Source organism: Olea europaea, chromosome 18, assembly GCF_002742605.1.
Source record: "Olea europaea var. sylvestris chromosome 18, O_europaea_v1, whole genome shotgun sequence".
Lineage (NCBI taxonomy): Eukaryota > Viridiplantae > Streptophyta > Magnoliopsida > Lamiales > Oleaceae > Olea > Olea europaea.
The window spans coordinates 26005734-26026687 of record NC_036254.1 but is presented as its reverse complement, the minus strand read 5'-3'; the positions used below and the strand labels follow the sequence as shown (position 1 = coordinate 26026687).

General features: G+C 31.9%; 1 protein-coding gene across 2 annotated transcripts; it reads right to left on the bottom strand.

The window, feature by feature from the left end:
- Positions 1 to 53: 53 nt before the first annotated feature.
- Positions 54 to 9579, bottom strand: LOC111367971 (thyroid adenoma-associated protein homolog). Of its 2 annotated transcripts, XM_022989124.1 has the most exons (5): positions 6066 to 9579; positions 5540 to 5793; positions 4418 to 5014; positions 1989 to 2626; positions 54 to 1781 (listed from the first exon to the last, which is right to left on the bottom strand). In XM_022989124.1, exons 1-5 carry the CDS (start codon positions 9420 to 9422, stop codon positions 175 to 177), a joined length of 6453 nt encoding a protein of 2150 aa, XP_022844892.1. In that variant the 5' UTR covers positions 9423 to 9579; the 3' UTR covers positions 54 to 174. The 2 variants fall into 2 exon arrangements, with proteins under 2 accessions (XP_022844892.1, XP_022844891.1); XM_022989123.1 differs by having other exon boundaries at positions 54 to 2626.
- Between the last annotated feature and the right edge of the window lie 11375 nt (positions 9580 to 20954).

The following is a 20954-nucleotide window of genomic DNA, read 5'->3' as shown; positions in this document are numbered from 1 at the left end:
ATTGCATGTAGTAACAAAATCTAACAAGGATGGAAGACAAACCACATCTCCACTAAATTTAAAGATGTATCGAATCAAAATTGTGTAAACAGCCAAGGGGATCGTCACAACTAGCAAGCATTTCATAAATTACTTTGCAAATCTTAATCAGGCAGAATTCATCTTTTATGCCTTTCACTCAAGTAGAAAATAAGGATCAAATTCATCCCAAATAGAACCATCTTCTCTCCACTTTTGAGTCCAATGGGTGTCAGTTGCCCCAAAAAATTTCTCATGTGACTTCACTACTAACAAATACAGGTTATAAACTAAGGGATTTCTAAGAAAGGGATGAATAGCTTCTCCAAGTTCAAGAACCTCGGAGAGCATCGATTTACTACTCTCAGGTTCCAAGCGGAATATACAGTTCGATAGAGCATGAAGCATGAGCAAATTTGCATAGATGGGTAAAAACGAATCTTTGTGATTTCCCACTCCACCAATCCACTCAACTCCTCCCAGCTTCTTGATATGGTCACTTGCAAACAATACCAACTGTTGGCGAAACCTGCTTCTCCATTCATGCAAAAAATCCCGAGACCCACTCTTGTTAGAGAAGTCAACAGTGCAAAATTTCGAAGTCAGAATTTTCTCCAACTGGGAACAACAAATCTGACATATGAATAACTTTTCTTCATGATGGTTATCAATCTCTTTGTCAAAAACACGTCTGACTAGGTCTCCGCTTGAAATGACGTAGTTTGCATTGTTTGCAGCATTCAGCACCCAGCAGCAAAGATAATCCAAGTAATCAGGCCAGTGACTAAAGATTGATGATAAATGCTCAAAACACAATGCAATCACTTTCTCTACTTGTCTTGGAGCAATACCAGCTGAAAAGTGTTCCCTTGGTTTTCCAAACGCAAGGCATTTCTGGACTTCCAAAGCAAGCCTCTTCCTAATCCCAACATCTTCATCCTCCAGAAGTTTTATGCACATCAACCATAGATCCAGTATTCTCCCAGCATACTTTCTAATATCCTCCTCAGGTTTGATATGAGAAAACAGATTGCCATTAGAAAATTGTTCCCCGGAAACTAAAGAAGCTAAAACCTCAGATTGAGCCAGTAAACCAGATGCTACCATTGATTCTGCAGCTGCCTTTCGCATATTTACAGGCTCTGATGCGTCACCGTACTGTTCTATCAGATTGACAAAATAACTTGTGCTTTTGTAGAAATCAGACTTTTTTTTACAGAGATCAGATTGGCTGAACTTGGGCATCTTCTCTGGTTCAGAGCTAAAAAGATCCAAAGATAAGCTGGAGATTCGCTTTATACAAATTCCCATGCAGCAGACAAGTGTTTGCCGCGTCTTTGCGTGCCTTGTGGTCCTGAGTAGAGAAACTAATGTCTCCCATAACTGGAACACTGAATTGCAGTCCATGTCACAAATATATCTTGGGTCAGCAGGTTCTTGGAAGTCATCTTGCCATTCCAGTTGATTCCAAGTGTAAAGAATCTTTAGAATGTAATGCACGCATTTATGGTGTTTCTCTGTCGCCAAAAGCTTCATCAGCCTTTCCTGGAGATTGATATTGGACAAGCAAATTTTCCTAGCATCAGAATAAAATCGATCCCCACTGTTAATACCTGATTCTGTCGCCCTAAGGAACAAAAGAAGCCACTTCATTGTTGCAATTCGCACTTCATATGATAAATCTGACATGGAGTGGGTCAACCTCTCCTGAAATCTGGTAGAGGCAACCTCCATTTCATATCTCCTTAATGAATAGGAAGCAACTGAAGAAAAATTCATTGGCATCAGTAGAGCATCTTCAACTATATCTTCAGATGTTTGGAAAACACAATTGAAATATGAAATTGCAGCTTGTTCACGAAGTTCTGAAATAGTAGGATCAAAATATGGTGGATAATCAGACAGTTCTAAATCTAAACATTCTGAAGATAACTCCCAGAGAAGGTTCCAAATGGCACCAATACTTTCACCTGTTTGGCATGTTCTTGCAAGACTCAGCATATTGTCAAGCAACTTTAGAAAACAGCCGTTCAGGGTGGGGCAGCGACACAATTGTGGTCTTCCAATCCATGAACATTTGGCTAGAATTTGAATCAAACCGTTTAGAATCATATCCTTTTTAAATGAATCAGCAAGGTTTCTACAATTGGTATCCAAAAGAGAGCTCAACTGTAATAGTATTCCATGAACTAAATTGAAGGAAGCACCAGAGGTCCTGTCAGCCAAGTCCAGTGATGTGGATGAATCAGGAGCCATGATTTGATTTTCTACACAAGGCAACTCGGAGGCAATATTGAGCAAGACAACTTGCAGTTTCTCATTGGACACCAAGCCTGTTATAGCTCTTGATGCAAGTAGACGAATTCGAAAATTGTTTTGAACTGAGCATCTCCTTATGAATGGCATGAAAAGAAAAGGATCCAAACTGTCTCCAGTTTCACTAGTGATTGGTGAAGGTTTAAGCCGAGACAATAGTATCAACATCGGACACAAGCTTGGGTGCACAACACTCTTAAGGTTGGATTTTAAACATTCAGAAGACCCATCCAAAAGCAACTCAGTAGCCACTTTCAGTTCGTTTAATACGAATGGGTGCAGTGAAGGGTACCTTCAGTTGAAGAGAAAAGGAAATGAGTTGAATATCTCTGAAAACGCATGAGATCACCTCATCATCAGAATACCATCCCCAATGTGAAGACCAAATTTATATATACAATTTAATGTTCATTATTGTCCTTCCCTCCTGATGATATACACACATATCATATAAATAAATCATTTTTTTATAGGGTAAATTATGCAAAACGTCCGTAATCTTTGGTTTCATTTGCACTTCCATCCCTACCAATTTTTCTAGACGACAGTGTCCCTAGCCTCTGAAAAACTTCTTCAGCCAAATGTGCCAAATGTATGGTTTGTCAAAAATTCTGTTAGTATTTCTGGGAATGACACAATTACCCTTAAACTTAAATAAACCAAAACAGATAATTTATATAAAAAAGGAAAAAGTAAATAAGAAAGGATAAAAATTGAAAAACTCATTTCTTCTTCCCCCAATCCCACCCTAAATCTCCAAACAAAGGCACCACATTCATTCTTTTCTTCATGGCAAACCCATCTTACAAAATCAAGGAATACCTGGTGGCTAAGCTTTTTCTTCTGCAAATGTGACAGACTTCAAGAAATGAAGACCCAAGAGGCTATAAAGAAATGGAAACTTGCCCCTGCACCTGCCTCCGCCTCCGCCTCCCGCCCACAACCCATTACTATGTTCCAGCCCCACCACAACTCACCGTCTGACACTGCCAGCACCATCATCTCTGCCAGTATTGGGTGACTGGTGAGTGGTGGTGGTGATGCTGGAACCAAAATAAAAGCCCATCAACCATCTCTTTCGTGTTCATTTCTGATTTAAAAAGTCCATATAAATCCAACCTAGAAGACGTTGAAATTATGTCAAAAGTATCAATTTTAGTCTGGTATCTAATCTTTTGATAAAAAAACTCACTACTCAAAAACTGCTGCTCTTGTATAACCAAAGATTATTGAGAATATGACTTCTTAAACCAAGAAAGTTTTATTACTTCGTCGAGATTCAACCTGGTTTTAGGACTGCGAATGAACTTGCAATGGTGTATTGCACCTTACATATTGCTAAGTTGCTGTCATCAATTTAGGTGGTGGAATTTTTCAGTGAAAATTGTAAGCTAAGTGGTGGATCTCAGTTTGGTGGTATTACTTTCGCTGTGGTCAGCAACGGGGAATGGGTGGCGGTGGTGCAGGTGGCGTGGGGTTAGTGTGAAGGTGATAAGTTTTATTTTTTATTTTTCATTTTTCATGGGCACCAACAGCTGGAAGTAGATGTGGTATTGGGGAAGAAGAAATGACTTTTTTTAATCTTTATCCTGTTTTATTTCCTTTTTATGTTTATATAAAATATTTGTTTTCGGTTTATTTAAGGATAATTTGTCATTTCAAAAAAATTTACTAACAGAATTTTTGACAAAAACCGCCCATTTGGATAAATGGTGCCTATTGTTCAAAGGTTAGGGACACCGTTGTCTAGAAAATAAGACTCGGGATGGAAATGCAAATGAAACAATGATACAGGACAATTGGCATACTTAACCCCTTATTCATATATGTCGTCAGTAAATCATTCTCAGATGAATGAACTGACCAATCCAAACAACAACAGGTATATACATCTTTTCAGTCACAAAAATGGTCAATTTTCTTGTTAAAGCTTTAACATGCATCCATCAAACATTTGATTTGGTCAGTCGTCCAAACTGAACAAGTATACTAAACACAAAAGTTATTGATATGAACACAGCTATTGATATAGATGGAGAGAAAGATATGTAAAGAATAAATGAAAGTTATTGGTAAAGCATACCTGTGAAAAAACTCAAGCCCAGTTATAGCTCGTCTTGCAGATTCTCGTTTCTGTACGTTGAGGAATCCAATCATGCGGCGGACCAAGGCAGTATACGCAAGACAAGCACTGTTACGGACCTCCCAATATGAAGATGAGAAAGATTGTATTGAGATAATTATTGCCTCAGCAGCAAAACCTGATGTATCAGTAGCTAGGTTCGTATCATTGAAAGCAGCTCTAAGGACATTGAAAGTGTGCACAGTGGGAACAACTCCCTCATCCCGAAGCTTTGAGATCTTCTGATCGCCGTTCATCTCAGTAAGTTGAGAGTTAGCAGTTGTTTGACTTGATTTTGGTGAGAAAACACCAGAAAGGTCACTGTTTGAGCTGTTTAATTTAGTTTGAGCTGTTAAAGACTTCTTAGCTATGTCTATTAGCCAGCGTAGAGCCCACGGCAAGAGCCTTTTTGGCGTGCCCTCAGGCTCTGAGAGGAAAAGGGCAGTAAATGCTGCCGGAATACCAGCACTTCTCCTTAGTAGGTCATCCACTGTTTGTCCCTTGGCCACTGTTCTTTCCATAAGTTGTTCCATCCAACTTTCTGTTAATTTGCAAAGCCTGAATAGAAAGAAGCAATATTAGCACATAAGCTCAGAACTAGTCCATTTTGCCATTCAAGTTTCTTTTTTCATGGTTAATGAGAGAGAACTCTGTATAGAAGAAAAATTGGCTCTCATAAAGACAAAATGCCAAGAGCAGTGCATACGAAGCTTGAAGGCACTGAACTTCGAGTACTGTGCAGTAATTAATTTAAAGATGAAGAATTGCAACCCCATACACGCTTTGACCTTTTCTAGGAGGGAAGGGGTAAATACCATGGTACATGAAACTATTATTCAAAATGTGCTATCCAATACCAACAAGTTCTAAGAAATCCTCTCCCTAAAAGGCTAGCTAGGCAAGAAATTGGCACTCAAGAATATTTTGGCGGTTCCAAAACCACCTGATGCTCAAATTTTAATTGTTTAAAATAGTGATCCTATCAAATGACAAAAATAAATATAATGCATTTGAATTAAGCTCCTTGCTGATTATAGTGAAATCCATTAGCGTCAGTGGATGGGAAAGTTCAATGAAATCAACCTTGGATCATTTGAACAAAGCAAACGGTTGCATAGTGCTGTAAATCCAGCCCTTGTCTTGTCAATTGCACCATTATGCTTCATTTTCAGAAGGACCTCCAAGAAATGGTTGCCAATAGTCTCAAGTTGTTTTATATCCAGCATTGCATCAGATGCCATAGTCGGTACATCAGCATCATTACCAAATGTGATACCTGACTCATCTGAAGTAGGCAATGGAATTTTCCTAATAATCGTTCCCAAAAGAAGGCTCACCTGGATATAAATGAAGGTAAAATCAAAATCAAATCATCAGATTTTTTTTTTTTTGGTGAATATGACTTTCATATATCTTATGCGCTCAGCATATACATAGTGCATAAATGGAACTGCAATCCTCCCACCCACAAGATGTTAGTTGTTCGATTAGGAATGGTAAGTTAAAGAAACCATCAACAACAATGATGATGACGGCAACACCATTGTTATTGTCAGATGACTTCCCCCAAGTAAGCAACATCATTGCGATATTTACTGGTAAAAAATACCTCTTTCATTGCAAGCCAGCAACCGACCATAACAATCTGTTCTGGAGGACTGAGTTTTGGCATGCAATCTGAGTTTTGTGCCTCAACGTCCACTGGGGCAGATGGAACAATCTCATCAGGAATTTCCAACAGAAATGCATCGTCATCAATATCTTCCATGTTGTCAGGTAAGTGCAACGCGTCTGCTGAGACCACCCAAAGGGCCAAGGATGTAATTCGCGTGACAAGCTCCAGGAGCCTTTCTAATGCATGTTTCATATCAGAATTGCAGTGCAAAACTATATCGGAATTCCAATCCATTTCCTCAAATGTGTACCGTAGGGTAAGTAATATACCATGAACAAAGCTATTCTTACATGCCTCTGAAAGATTATTTTCTCCATCTTCCACAGCAGAAAGCAGCCAATCAATCAATGATATGACATATACTAATGCAGGAGAGCTGGATTTGCAATTTTCATACTTCGCATTGCACATCTCTGACCCAGGATGAAAGAAGACTACAATACATGAAGGTCTGACAATCCACCTGAGCTCTAGGACATACTTCCTAAAGATAAGCCGTAATGTCAGAGCTCCAGCATCACTTTCTCGGACACGGGGGCTACAAACTAGCTTTTTAGCCCATATAATTGCTTCCCTGACCATGTCTGGACTATAAATGCCAGGAAGTGGGGTAGGAAAATAGAGTAAAATGCGAAAAGAATTCTCTCTCAGCCGATCCCAACTATCAACAATTGATCCAACGAGAAGCAAGGTTGAATCAGGTAAAGCAAACCCTTTACTGTATGGATATATATTGGTTACAGACGAAACAGAATCTGGACTTTCCGGCACTGTCGGCAATATAGACCAAAAACTTAGCATTGTCAATATGAGCTCCATAGCCATTATTTTTCTCTCATATGGAGCAGAAGGATAGCACGAGAAAAGCAAGAAGCAACTCAACCACTTCATAAAATTATAGAGATTCTCTGCCCTGTGTTTTACACTGATCTCAGCTCCTGTCATGAAAGAAACTCCGTTAATGTCTCCAGAAGCAAGAGGCTGCCAGGTTCCCATCTTGAGCTGTCTCTCCAATGCTGTCCGGACACGAGAAAAGAACTTTCTGAATAAGCTAGTCCATTTCATTACAAAAGCAGTTGAACAACATCTCATGTTCAGTGGCATTGCTCTTCTCATAAGGTTCAGTTCCAAAGAAGAGGGTAGACTGGATGTCTTTGAATTAAAGAATAGAGATTCTGCTGCATCTATGCGAAGCGACTCGTCCTCATGGGTCAATGCCAATATGAGCCACTTGACCGGGACTTTAACTTCTATGCCCTTTAAGAAGACAACGCAATGTAAATCACTATTTCCCGTATCCAGCACTATACCATCGGTAGAGATTGATGAATTTCCCTGCCAATCAATGTCCCCTTCTATCAAAGCAAGTACACGACAAATCTTGAGCAAAGATACCAAAACAGCAACTTGGTTTTCAAGTCCCAGAGCCACATCCATAGAACCGAGCTCAGTATAAGCAAATTTTGAGCCCTCATCCACCGGACCGATGCCAATCAAAGCAAGCATTGGAAATATACTGCCCCCATCTAGCTCAAGTAGCACTGGCAATGCATATGTATTCAAGTTTGTGCGTAGCTTTGCAAGTCCAGAAGCAAGTCCACACAAAAATGGCTGCAAGAAATGACGTCTGTATTTTGTATAACCACTTTCAACACCGTCGCTACTCCAATATTCATCTCGCAAGCATTCAAGGAAACACTTGAGGAATGTTGTAGCAGCACAGCACACGTCATCATCAATGTATGCTTTGGCCATTTCATACAGCAAGTTAGGATTCATGTCTAGAATAGTCTTTGCTCCCAACCTCTTGGTAAGGGAAGCTAAAGGGACATATCTTCCCTTGCAGCGTGGTCCCAGGCGAAGAAGATCAGTAGCAATCTTCCTCAGGAACAACTTGATTTTTTCACTACTCTCTGCCCACTTAAGGCTAGCCTGAATGTCTAAGTAGAGATCAAAGATAAGATGAACTTGTTTAACAGTTTGACTTAAAGGATCTTCCAAGTTATTCCACACAATCCTCAATATTCGGGCCCCCATCTCCTCTGGAATTGGATCATAATTTTCTGAAACATCAAGATTTTCACCTTGCTGCAATGTTTTTATCTGCTGCAAACAGATCTGCATCACAGTTAATGCGTGGAAATTAAAATGACTATCAGTAGGATTTTCGCAATAATTACAGAGCTCAGGCAATATTCCATCATACAATATTGTCTTGACAGAATTAACATCATTGGCAGAATCTTTAACACCATTCAGATTATACTTTGATACAATGTAGCGGGTGTCCAGAATGGTTCTCGCACTTGCAGTAAGTATTCCCCTGATCAGGCAAAGTCTACTTAATGCTGAAAAATTACTAATTTCACCAACCAAATCACCGTTGATTGGAGTTCTCCTAACCACATCATCAAGCTCAATTTTAAGATCCACAATGGAAGTTTGATGAAAAATACCCTCCATGATAATCAAACCATATTCTGCAGCACTCAAACATGCCAGCAGAGCTGTGCAGAAACTCACCCCAGCCGCCACTAAACAGTCCCTCGCAAACGCCTGTGATTTCAAAATGCTCAAAATAGTAGTCAATATCATTTCAATAACCCACTGTTTTTCCAAACTTATATCATTCTGCTTGCTATCCCTGTCATAAAACGCTGTAGGGAAGCGCTGAAGCAAGTAGTACATACAAGAAAGAGCCTCCTGGCATTGTTCCATTACAACTGGTGAAGGCCTAGATGAGTCGTTTGTCTCAGAAACCACACTTCTCAAACCAAATACCACATCCAAACCCACCAAAACCGCACATTGCTCCACAGCTTTCACTAAATATCCCAACTTTGGCGTGCTCAACATTGACAAAGCTGCACGAGAGACGCAGAATCTTTTCCCCTTCCCATTCTCCCCACCGTACTCCTCACACAGCTGCCTATAGCAATCCCCAATCGAACTCTGAAAATTCTTACATTTCGCCAGAGCAGAAGCTAAAGTCCTATGTAAAGGCACCGAATTTTCAAGAAAAAGTATTTCTAAATAAAATTTCGCGGCACAAGAAATTAACTTTTCATCAGAATTCGGGTTGGATAGTAAGTTCGAAAAAGCTGATGCAAGATTTTTAGCGTGTTCGAGCTGCGCGTAAGTGGAATTAAGGGAAATGAGGTGTTTTAATTCAACGAAGAAGGAGGAGTCATCAGGTGTTTGATTTAGTGCCCGAATGAAGTATGGAGGAAACGCAACGGCGTTGTAAGTGTAGCGGTGGCGGTGCTGCAAGGCACGCCACTTGGCCGACATCACTGTTTGTGGATCGGTTGAATGGGAAGATTTAAGGTCAATGAATACTCGGTGAGATCGGAGAGTACGGAGATTGAAAGCGGGCTTGTACTCTTCCCCCGAGATTAGGGTTTATTAACGTACAACCTTCCTTGAATATTTCGGGCCGCGGAGGAAGTGATAAATTTGCCCTATCTGTTCAAATTTTTGTCTTTTCCATGGAAAATATCAATTTTCCACCTAAATTCCTACTTGGAGTGTTTGATTGCTATTTTTTTCATAAAAAATATTTTTCAACTTTTGAAAATATGTCTAATTTTCCTTGTTTTTAAGGAAAATATTTTCCTTGGGTAGAGGTGGTTTTTATTTTCCACAAAAGGTGGAAAATATTTTCTTTTCTAAATAATATTTTCCATGCCAATCAAACACACTCTAACTGTTTAGCGGGAGATTTTTCTATTTTATCTATCACTATTCCTTTTTGTTGAAAGGTTTATATTATTCTTAATGAAATAATTCTTTCTATATTGCAATATATATCTTAATCTTTTAAACATTTTATCTTCTACTTTGAATATTTGAATATAAATTCATTATTTGATCTAATAAATAAGAATAATCTGCAACATATATTTCATATTTTCTAATTAAAATACTATATTCTTCGAATGATAAATTTTTATTTTCTAATTGAGAGATAATATTCTTTATTTTTTCTAATATTTTTTCTAATAAATTATCTAATCCTTCAATTGTATATCCAGTCATTTATTCATAATTATCAATTAATCCCTACGATTCTTTAAAATCTTAAAAAGATTCATTCTAATTTTAGCAAAAGTTTAATAGTTTTACCTTACGTTTGATCTGGACTTTTATTCTTAGAACCAAGTGACCTTCGAGATCTGAATCTGTAAACTGCTTCCTTCAACGGCCTCCTGCTTTCATGGAATTGTTATTATTTCAACTATTTGCTTTCACTGTATCAACTTCTAAAGAATAAAATTTTATACTTCTATTAAAGAAAAAAAAAATTTGCTAAAATAAGAAGGAAAATTTTTATCAGATCTTTTAAGAATCTATGGGAATAAAAATTTAGAAACTCATATTTATATCAAAATATTGGAATTTTATTTCTATCAAAATTTATACAAGACTTCTATTTGATATAAAGGGATTTCCAGAAAAACTGATTTTTCAAACTGAAAATGATTTTTTGAGTAACTATTACTTACAACTCGAGATTTCAAGATAAGATAATCTTTCTCTATAGCAATGTCTCTATTTATACAAGTTTATGAGACTATTACATCATTGAGTATATCAGCAAGGCACACTTGCCTCTCTATTTTTCCTCCTTGGGCCTACATGTTGTTTCAACTTTTTATCCAAAGAGCATCTTTTTCTATTATTGCTCTTTATCTTCAATATCTTCACATGCAGTTGCAGTTGTACACCTTTGTCAAAAGTGCTCTATTATTGTCCTTTTCCTTTATTTCTTCACATGCAGTTGGGGCACTCCCTTAGCTTGCAGGATTCTTTTATAGTGGCAGGACATCTTGAAAATTGATGTATATCAAATCTTGTAATATAATCTTTTAAAATTTCTGATTTTCCATATCCTCCATTTGATACCAACATCCAATTTTCATATTAGCACAAGCATGAGAATTTTTTATTAAACAAATTTTTGGCAATGTTGTAGATGGCTTTAATTCCAAGTCCTCGTCTATGCCTGATCCATGATTTTGTCACTGTTGAAATTTTTCTATTATTTTCTGTAACATCTATTTGGAAATTGGTTGCAACATATCCAATTGAGATTATTTGTTCAATTGGATAGTAAACAATTCCATCATATTCTGAATTTATTGAATAAAATTTCAAATATATTTTTCTTCCCTTAGCAAATCTGGATATTTCTTTAATGAATATGTCATCAAACTTCGAAATTTCAATAAAATCTTTTTCTGGATATATAAAATCCATGAATCCATAGTCTGTCATAATTTTTATAAATGAAGGGTCTCCTCCTTCTATGGCTGTTATTTTGGGATAAACATTATTTCTCGAAAAAATGAAATATGAATCACTCATTTTTATCTCATAAGCAATTTTGATTATTTCGGCATATTTTTCTTCTTTTGGATATAAAGGAATTTTATCTTCTTGGTCTATGATGCCGTTTGTTTTGGTATATCTTTTATCTCCATATATCATAACTATCTTGATTGATGATACAAAAATGGAATATCCTTTATTATCGGTTGGTATGTTGTCACGTCTGGGTCCACTGCTGCTTCCAACTGTCCCTATTTGGGATTGATTTGGAAAACTTATTTATAAGCTCTTTGGATATCTGTCTCGGATAGTATCTTTTAATTGTGCTGCAATAGCATCAACTTGATTTTTGAGTTCTATGGCATATTTATAATGTTCAGTAATGATATTCAACAATATTTTTATATTTAAGTTGAACATCTCTGAGATTTGGGTTGCACCAGAGTTTATATCTTCATATTCTTCTTTAAGAAAATTTGTCTTTTTTTATATATGTAGGATAGATTGGTATAATTCCATGGCCTTGGCTTTATCTATCAGCAAATTCTATGTTTCTGCTGAGAAAACGTGCAAGAAAATTATTAACTCCTTTAATATGGATTATATCAAAATTATAAAATGCTAAATAAGCTTGTCATCTATGAAGTCTTCTGTATTGGGGTTCTGATAGTAGTTTATTCCTAACTAATCCTGAAACTTAAGAATTATCAGTTTCAACAATAAATTTATTGGATAATAAAAATAATAAGAACTTTTTCATTCCTCTAATAATTGTTAGTAATTCTTTTTCATAAGTAGTATAATTTATTTCTGCTTGATTAAAAGTTCCACTTGAATATTTACAAATTTCATTTAGATCTGTTTTTAATTAACAATCAAAATATCTTTTTCATCTGGTAATCTTAATTTTGGTAAATTTTTAGATTCTTCTTTTAATTATTTAACTATTTCTGTATGTTCTTCATTCCATCATTTAGTATTTGTTTTTCTAAGTAAAACTTGAATTTTATGTCTTTTCTTATAAAGATTTTCAATAAATCCGCATAGTTTAAATATCTTAAAAATTTTTGTATTTGTTTTTTGGATTCTAATTTATCTGAAAAACTTTCTATCTTTTAGATATATGAGTTTGTATTTTTATCCTTCTTTTATCTATTGATAATCCAATAAAGTCTATTTCTTGTTTTTCTATTATAGATTTCTTTTTAAATAGTACAATTCCTTCTTTTTTACATTCTCTAATAAATTGGATTAAATGATTTCTATGTTCTTCTTTACTATTAGAACATATTAATATATTATCTATATAAACAATTAGAAATTCAATAAATTTTTTAAATATATTATTACATTTTCCTTTAATATATTGGTGGTGCATTTTTAGACCAAATGACATAACTAATCATTCATATTTTTCTTGAGGTGTGCTAAATGCGATATATTGTATACTATCTTCTTCTATTTTTATTTGCCAAAATCCTGATTTACAATCATATTTAGAATAATATTGTTTTCATCTTACAAGATTTATTAACACTTCTTTCTTCAAATTTAGTATATTTTTTTTAATTCTTTATAATTTATGACCATTCTAACTTTTCCTCTAACTTGTTCAGAATGTTTCATAATCATAAAGGCTAAACTATTATGAGGTCCATTACTAAGTCTAATAAGTTTTTATTCTAACAATTTTTTTATCTGATTTTTAAATTCTTGTGTATCTTCTATAGTATACATCATTGGTCTAACTCTTATTATAATATTTTCTGTTAATTCTATTTTGGCTTTTGGGCGATGTGATTTCCAGAATAGTAATGAATTTTCTCCATAAACCTTTTCTAGTTGTTCAATGATTTTTTCTATATTCATTTCTATTCCTGGTTTTAGAACTTTTTTATATAATATTCTTTTATTTTTTATTTCATTATATATAATTGGTTTTTTCTCTCATTTATCACCACACTGAACTGGCTGAACTCTACAAGGTTTAAATTCTCTGGGAATTTTTAATAAGTGTCCATAAGGTGTTTGTAGCTTTATCATATAATTATTTTATTTATAATATTGAAATTGTTGTATGAAATCACTTCCTAATAATATATCACATTCTAATTTATCATAGTTATAAATTTTATTTATTGTTACTTGTTTACTTCCAAAAATTATATTAATTTTATCAGCACTATTAATTATTTGAGTACTTTATCCTGTAACTCTAGTTATTTTTATATTACTATTATTATTTCATGATTTTATTAAAAACTTTTAAATATTGTTATATCACTTCCTGTATCACAAATTGTTATATTTGTTTCTACAATAGTAATTTGTATATACACAGCTAATGAAAAATTTATCTGATTATTCATCTAATTCTTTTTACATAATGTAGTTTGTTCATTATGAACAATATATAATCATGTTCATTATGAACAATATATAATCATTCTCTTTTTATATTATAATCTTCTAATCCATTTAGAAAACTCATTCCTAAATGTATATGAGGATTTATATCCATAGTTTTATTTATGTAACATAGTACTAAAAGATCTATTCCTCCTATTTTTATTGGTACCTTGACTTATAAATCTGCAATATGTACTTGTCCATCAAAATTTACATACTTATATGGCTCAGTTTTATGAGTCATTAGACATTTATTTTTAATCGAAACTATATGATATTCACTAGCTCCTGTATCTAGTAATATATTTGGTCTATTTATATTTTCTCTTTCATTATAATATTTTCATCCCATTTTCATATTTCCAGCATTACTATACAGATTTACTTCTTTTATTTTATTGATTTCTTTTAACTGGTTTTTATTAGGTATTTTAAAACGTTTTGATTTTTTAATTAATTTTTTATCCTTAAATATGATATTATTAGCCCCCGTTTGGTACCCTTTTTTTCAAAATGCATTTTTCTCTCACTTCTTTTCAACCACACATTATATATTAAAATAATATTACACGTAAATAAAAAAAATTTCCTTATTTTTCAACCACACACTTCCCATCAAGTTACTATTCTAAAATGCATTTTTATATAAAAATGTCTATTAAACACCCCTAGAACATTCTCCTTCATTTAATTTTGTTATTTCAAGTTTATTTTTTGTTACACTAAATTCATATTCTTTTAAAATTAAACTTATTTGTTTATTTGGTTATTTTATTTTACTAATATCTTGACATTCTTTATGAACTTCAATATATGTTTTATTGGAATAAATCTTCCCATAATTAGAATTGGTAAATGTATATAAAACTCTATATTCTATAGTCATAATTTGATCATCTGGTTGCATGATATTATCTATATGAAGTTTAAAATGTAGTCCTAACACTTCATTAAAGTTTCTATCTTTTAGTAATACACAATATTTTGAAGAACATGTAAATATAATTTTTTGATATGCTAAATTTCCTTTTATCGTTCCTAAATAACTATCTTTTAAATTTATTATTCTTTCATCATGTAAAATTATAGGTAAGGGTGAATCTATCTCTTCTCTAAATAGTGATTTGGACATTATTTGTATTCCTGTTAAATAAATATATTGAATTTTTTCGCTTTGTTTTTTACTAATCTTTATTAATAGTTTTTCAACTATATTTTTTGTTAAAAGATTCAATTTATATTGTCCATAAGTTGTTCTTACATCTATGATTTTTTCTATTTGTGATATTCATTTATTGCTATTATTTCTCTTTTTCAACTTCTATCAAAGTCTTCCCATTTTCCTATTTATTGCTAACGATAGTTTTTGCAAATTTCTAAACTTGTTATCAAAAGTGAGTTTTAATCCATATCCTTCTATTCTCTCATATTCTTGTATATTTATGTTATTACTTTCTATTTCTTCAATTTTTTTATTCAGATCTTGGTCTCGCTTATGTATACTTCTTGATTATAGTATTATTCAATATCTGATATTTCACTTAATTCATCTTTTATTTTTAAAAATTCTTTTTGTAATATTATAACTTTCTTTTTATCACAATCAGGGCTTATATGACATATTTCTCCACAATTCCAACATTTGCACTGGCTTTTATTTTTCTTTTTATTCTTCTGTTGATTATATGGGTTATTTTTTCTTTTGTAATACATTCTTCTAGGTTTTATATATATTTTATTAAAATTTCTAAAAATTTTAAATTTTTTATTTTTATATTTTATTTTATTAATTCTTCTTTCAGAAATACATCCCCATTGAACAGGGGTTTCCATATTTTCACAACATATTTTAGTTAATTTTCCTATTTTTTCATTAATTGTCCCTGTTGACATATATATGCAAGTCTTTCAAATAAAAATTTTATTTTTGAACCTAAAGTTCTTGGTATTTCGATATTATCTCTAATATATTTTTCAAATTTTATTTTAAAATATATTCCCCATGAACCTGATACCTTATTATAGTACATGTCTTGGTAAACAAGTATTGATTTTCAATACTATAAAATTGAACATAATAGTAATTTTTAAATTCACAAGTATATTATTTGATTTTACACATATCACATGTTGTTAAATTTATTAATTTTATTCTAACATTATTTTTTTCTATCATTGATTCTCCTTCAACATTTCTTATCCAATTTTCTCCTAAAAATTAATTTGAAATATATTCTACTAATTTTCTATACCTTGTCTATCTGACCTGATTATTTCTGTTTGTATATTTATTTTTATTAATGTTTTTGTATAATTACTTATTCCTTCTCACCAATTTCTAACATCTCCTTCAAAAGATGATGTTAAGAAATCTATTCTTCTTTCAGTATTTTCTCATGTGTTATATTTATTATATAAAAATAATAATATCATTGAATCTGCCCAAGTTAATAAGGTTTTTTTAGTATCTATTTTACAATCTAAATCTAGTTTTGTTCCTCCATGATTAATCGATTTATCATAATTATCATTTAATTCAAACCTATCTTTATATTTATTTCCTTTAGATGGTTGTCTATCTCTTACTTTATCATAGAATTGTTTATATGATTTATTATATATATGTGCATGACTTTCATCCGTATCATGTAATTCCTGTTTAGAGGTTTCTGCTGGATTAGGTCCTCCTCCAGTATTCATTAAAACTTGGTATTCACTTATATCGGTTAAATTTAATTGATCAAAAATTTCTATTAGCAAATCTAATTCTTCACTTATCTTCTGCTTTTAATTTTCCTAATGATTTTTCTCTAGATTTTTCTCCTTCTTCTAATATTTTTGGTAATATATTCTTTCTAAACTCATCATCCAAACTTCCTGTTTTTATTATTATATTCTCTTTTTCTATATGTTTCTTACCTATTCGAGTCATTTCTTTTTCTATAAGTTTTTTTTATCTATTTTCTTATCTTTATTTTTATTATTTTCTTTTAATTCTCTAATTTTAATTTTTAATATATTTATATCATTTCTTGTTTCTTTTAATGCATTTCTTAAATCTTGTACATCATTTATTAACATTTTTATTAATGACTTTAATTCTTCCATATATTCACTTATTGACATCTTAATTTTTTTTTTATTTCTAACTCATAGGTTAATTTGCATATTTTATCTTCATTTTTATCTATTATTTTTTCAAATCTTCTCTCAACAGTATCTGGATCTACTAATTCTTCTTTTACTATAATAAAATATTTGCTCTCAAGTTTTAATTTTTCACATCTTAATTTTATTAATTGTCTATTATTTAATATTCTCATTCCTTCTGGTATTAACATTATATTTTGTATTTTCTCTTGTATTTTTTCATTTTTATAAGTAGTTTTATTTAATTTTAAATGTGTATTATTACTTGTACTCATACTTTTCTTTATAATATAAATTATTTTCTTCATCTTCATATATATTAATAATTTTCTCATATGTATATATATCTTTTATTTTTTCTGTTATTAGTTTTTCTAATATTTGTTCCTTTATTTCTTTGGGTAGTTCTTTAATTATTGTTAGAGTCATTATTTTTAATCTATTATGAATAGATTTTAAAAATATATAACTATTTTTTTCTTCTTCTAAACACCAATAATTATCTTTTTTTTTTAATTTTAATTTTCATAATCTCTATGGCTCTGATACCAATAAAATGATACTCCTTAGAACGAACAAAAATCAAATAAATCAAAAATTTAATAAATCTAATAAATCAAATAAATTGGTAATCTATTAAAATTCAAACAGTATTTAATTTTTTAATGACTAAAATGAAAAATTTCTATATTTTATTAACTTATAATGTAATATTATAAAGGGGGGTATTTTGGGTATCAAAATTAGCCAAAGGCTATTTTGGAAAAATGGCCTTTTTATTTGGGTCATTTCCATGTATTTCTCCTGTTCAGCTAAGTTTTTTCCAAAAAAATAAAGTAATATAGCATTAAATTATACAATTGAAGGTGTCAAAATAAGTTTCTACTTTTGACAATTGAAAGTATTAAAATTTAATTTCTTATAAACAGTATTCTAAAAGACGGAATGTATGAAAAATGCCACACATAAAGAAGAATAATGCTATCAAGGTTTAAAGCCTAATGCGTTCTAAGCAGTAAAAATCATGCGTGTTTCTATTTTAAAAAATTTCCAATTTTTTGAGGTTAAATAAATAAATAAATTTAATAAATACAAAACAGAAAGCAAAAACTCATGAGTAGATAAAAAACTCATGCTTTAGGAACTTGATAAAAAAAATAAAAAATAAAATAATAATATTTATTTGATAGTAGAAACTCACACTACGTTATTTTTATTTATTTATTAGTATTTTGATCAATTAATAAAATGAAAAAAAAAGGTCGTCATATTACGTCTAGGCTCATAAAACTTGAGGTTAATCTTGTCATTCTATCAAGTCTCGTGTCTTTCAAAACTTTACTAATTACCTTTCAAAGATTGGAAATATGGAACATTTTTCCATTTTTTTAAGTTACTCATATCTTTACTATTGTACCTTTCAAATTCAAATATAGTAACTAAGTCAACAATTTATTAAATTCAATATTTTTATTATTTAGATAATAATTATACAATTATTATTATTTTAAATTAGGCTATTGCGATGTTTTAGGCTTTTTAGGCCAGTCCAAGAAGCAGCATTCTATATGTATCAAGATACCCAATAACATAAGTTAACCTTGCTAGGTCCATAATTATTATAAGCTTCATGGGCTTTTTGCAATAGACGTCATATTGAAGATGAAGGGTTGACTAAGGCCCAAATTGAAATTTTGTGATTTAATTTCTTATTTTTAATCTCATTTTCTTCTTAAATGAAATTAAGCCCTATTTGGTGTAGCTTATAAAGTTATAAGAATCCTAGTCAAGGTTAAAAATTAATTTTAACCACTCATTTGGTAGGACCTATAACTTTTTATTAACTTTTCAGTTATACTTTTCATCAATTTTTATCAAAATCTACTAAAAATTTGTAATATATATATTTTACAAAACGATATTTCTTCAATTTTAATAGCTCGACTGTGTTGCAAAAGGTGATTTATGAGCAAACAAATGAATGGGTTTGTAGTGTCAAAAGGAAGTCTCATTGTGTTACTCATGACTAATAAAGTGGATTCCAATTGCTACTCATAAGTGAGGCATGAGCAAAATCCAATTGTCAAACTCATGAGTCATTAGACTTGTAATTTGTGTGTGCTACCCTACATGTCAAAAGCTAAATGAATTAGTGGTGTACATCATTTTCATGTACTAATTGCAATAAAAAGAAGCCACTTGTATAATGACAATAACAGAGTACAAAAGGTGTAAATTGTAATTAAGAATTAATTAAAATCCTTTGATTATTTTTTATTAATTTCCTTGAAAATTATTAATTGGAGAATTTAACCCCATATTATTCTAAGTTGAATGGTTTTTCCTCACTTCAAATCAATCCAATTGATGTCAAAAAGGCCTTCCTCGGCACTGGGTTTTGCATCTCTTGATTATTAATTATATTTCATTTCCGCCCTCAAGAAAAATCTCCACTAGTATTTGTATCAAACGTGTAAAGTGAATTGAGTCGATGTAACTTGATCAATGTTGTTTATTTTCTTAACTAAATTCATCATATAAACTACTATTAAAAAAAAAACTCTTGAATCGTACCAAATTAGGTGTTCATGGGGCTCACGGCTAGGCAACCGTAGCCGTTCTTTCATAACAATGACCACCTTTTGATTCAAAGGATGCACCTTAAAGTTACAATTACAGCCTAACACAAGCAGCAAATTAAAAAACTAGGCATTTCTTTAAATTATTTTATTTCACCATACCGAATCTTGTGTCCCCAAAAGCCTTTACAACACAACCAAAGCCACTTCATTTATTTTATAAACCCTAATTTACAATTTGTATCAAAAGATTAGCAGACCATTTTGGTCTTCTTTGATTTCTTGATCTGACTTTATTACCTAACTTTGTTGTTAGTTGCCAGTTAAATAGCTAGGATTTGTAAGAAATCCTCACTTTCTCTATGTCATGTGGATCGTATAATATTTTAATGTTTAGCTTTTGTTATACATATATGATATATTAAATTCGAACATTGTTAAACAACACTGTAAGCATTGTTTGATACCATGATGTCGTGTGGGTACATGCCAAACATTTTTTTAGTTACATCCATCCATCTACAAGAAGATGCTATGTTTATAACTGTGTTAATCGAGCTAGAATGGGGTACATTTAGCCTACGTTTGGTTTAGATAAAAATCTGGTATTTAGTGTATTTTAATAAATGTTAAATGGATATGTGATTAGAAAGTTATGAGTCCCATAAAATGTGTGATTAAAATTAATTATTGACTTCGGTTTAAATTAGTTAATCTTTTTAGTAGAACCAAACTGAGTCTTAACATTGAAAATCGAAGTGAAAATTCACATGTTCAGTGAATAGGATTCGATTGAAAATGCTTTACAGAAAAAAAGTGGTGCAATACCTGGTCATGTAGTGCTGATTCTTGAAAAGCAAGGGGAGGACACTATGCCCATAATACTAAAGTTGACAAAACATGAAGAAATTAGTAATTTACTTTCAAAAAAGGATGATTAAAATGATCGTAAAGAAATATGAACTTGATGTTATCCGCAGGAGTCGAATTTTATATAATTATGTTAAACTCCTTTTACTACTATTTGGTTTTATTGGGCGGCCAGACGGACTACAATCCAATGATCTGAAGTTAGCAGGGTTAATATATCGAACACATTATTTTTTACTAGAGTCGAAAATATAGCGAGAAAGTGATTACTTACGAAAAATATTTTAAAATAAAAGTATATAACGGGTACTCAAAATTACTGTATCACCAATTTTAGTTCAATTTGTGCCTGTCATGTCGGCTTGACATTGCAAAACATCCATGAGTGTACAATGTACACGAGCAATGATAAACAATTTTCACTGAGTACCAATTATCTTTCCTGAGTAAAATTTTTCAAAAGAGTCAAGCCAAGTTGCATTTG

Coding starts and splice junctions, on each gene's coding strand:
- LOC111367971 (XM_022989123.1), bottom strand. CDS start 9,422: ATGTCGGCCAAGTGGCGTGCCTTGCAGCACCGCCACCGCTACACTTAC. Junction 5,794..6,065: donor GCTGGCTTGCAATGAAAGAG/GTATTTTTTACC, acceptor ATTTATATCCAG/GTGAGCCTTCTTTTGGGAAC. Junction 5,015..5,539: donor CTTTGTTCAAATGATCCAAG/GTTGATTTCATT, acceptor CTTTCTATTCAG/GCTTTGCAAATTAACAGAAA.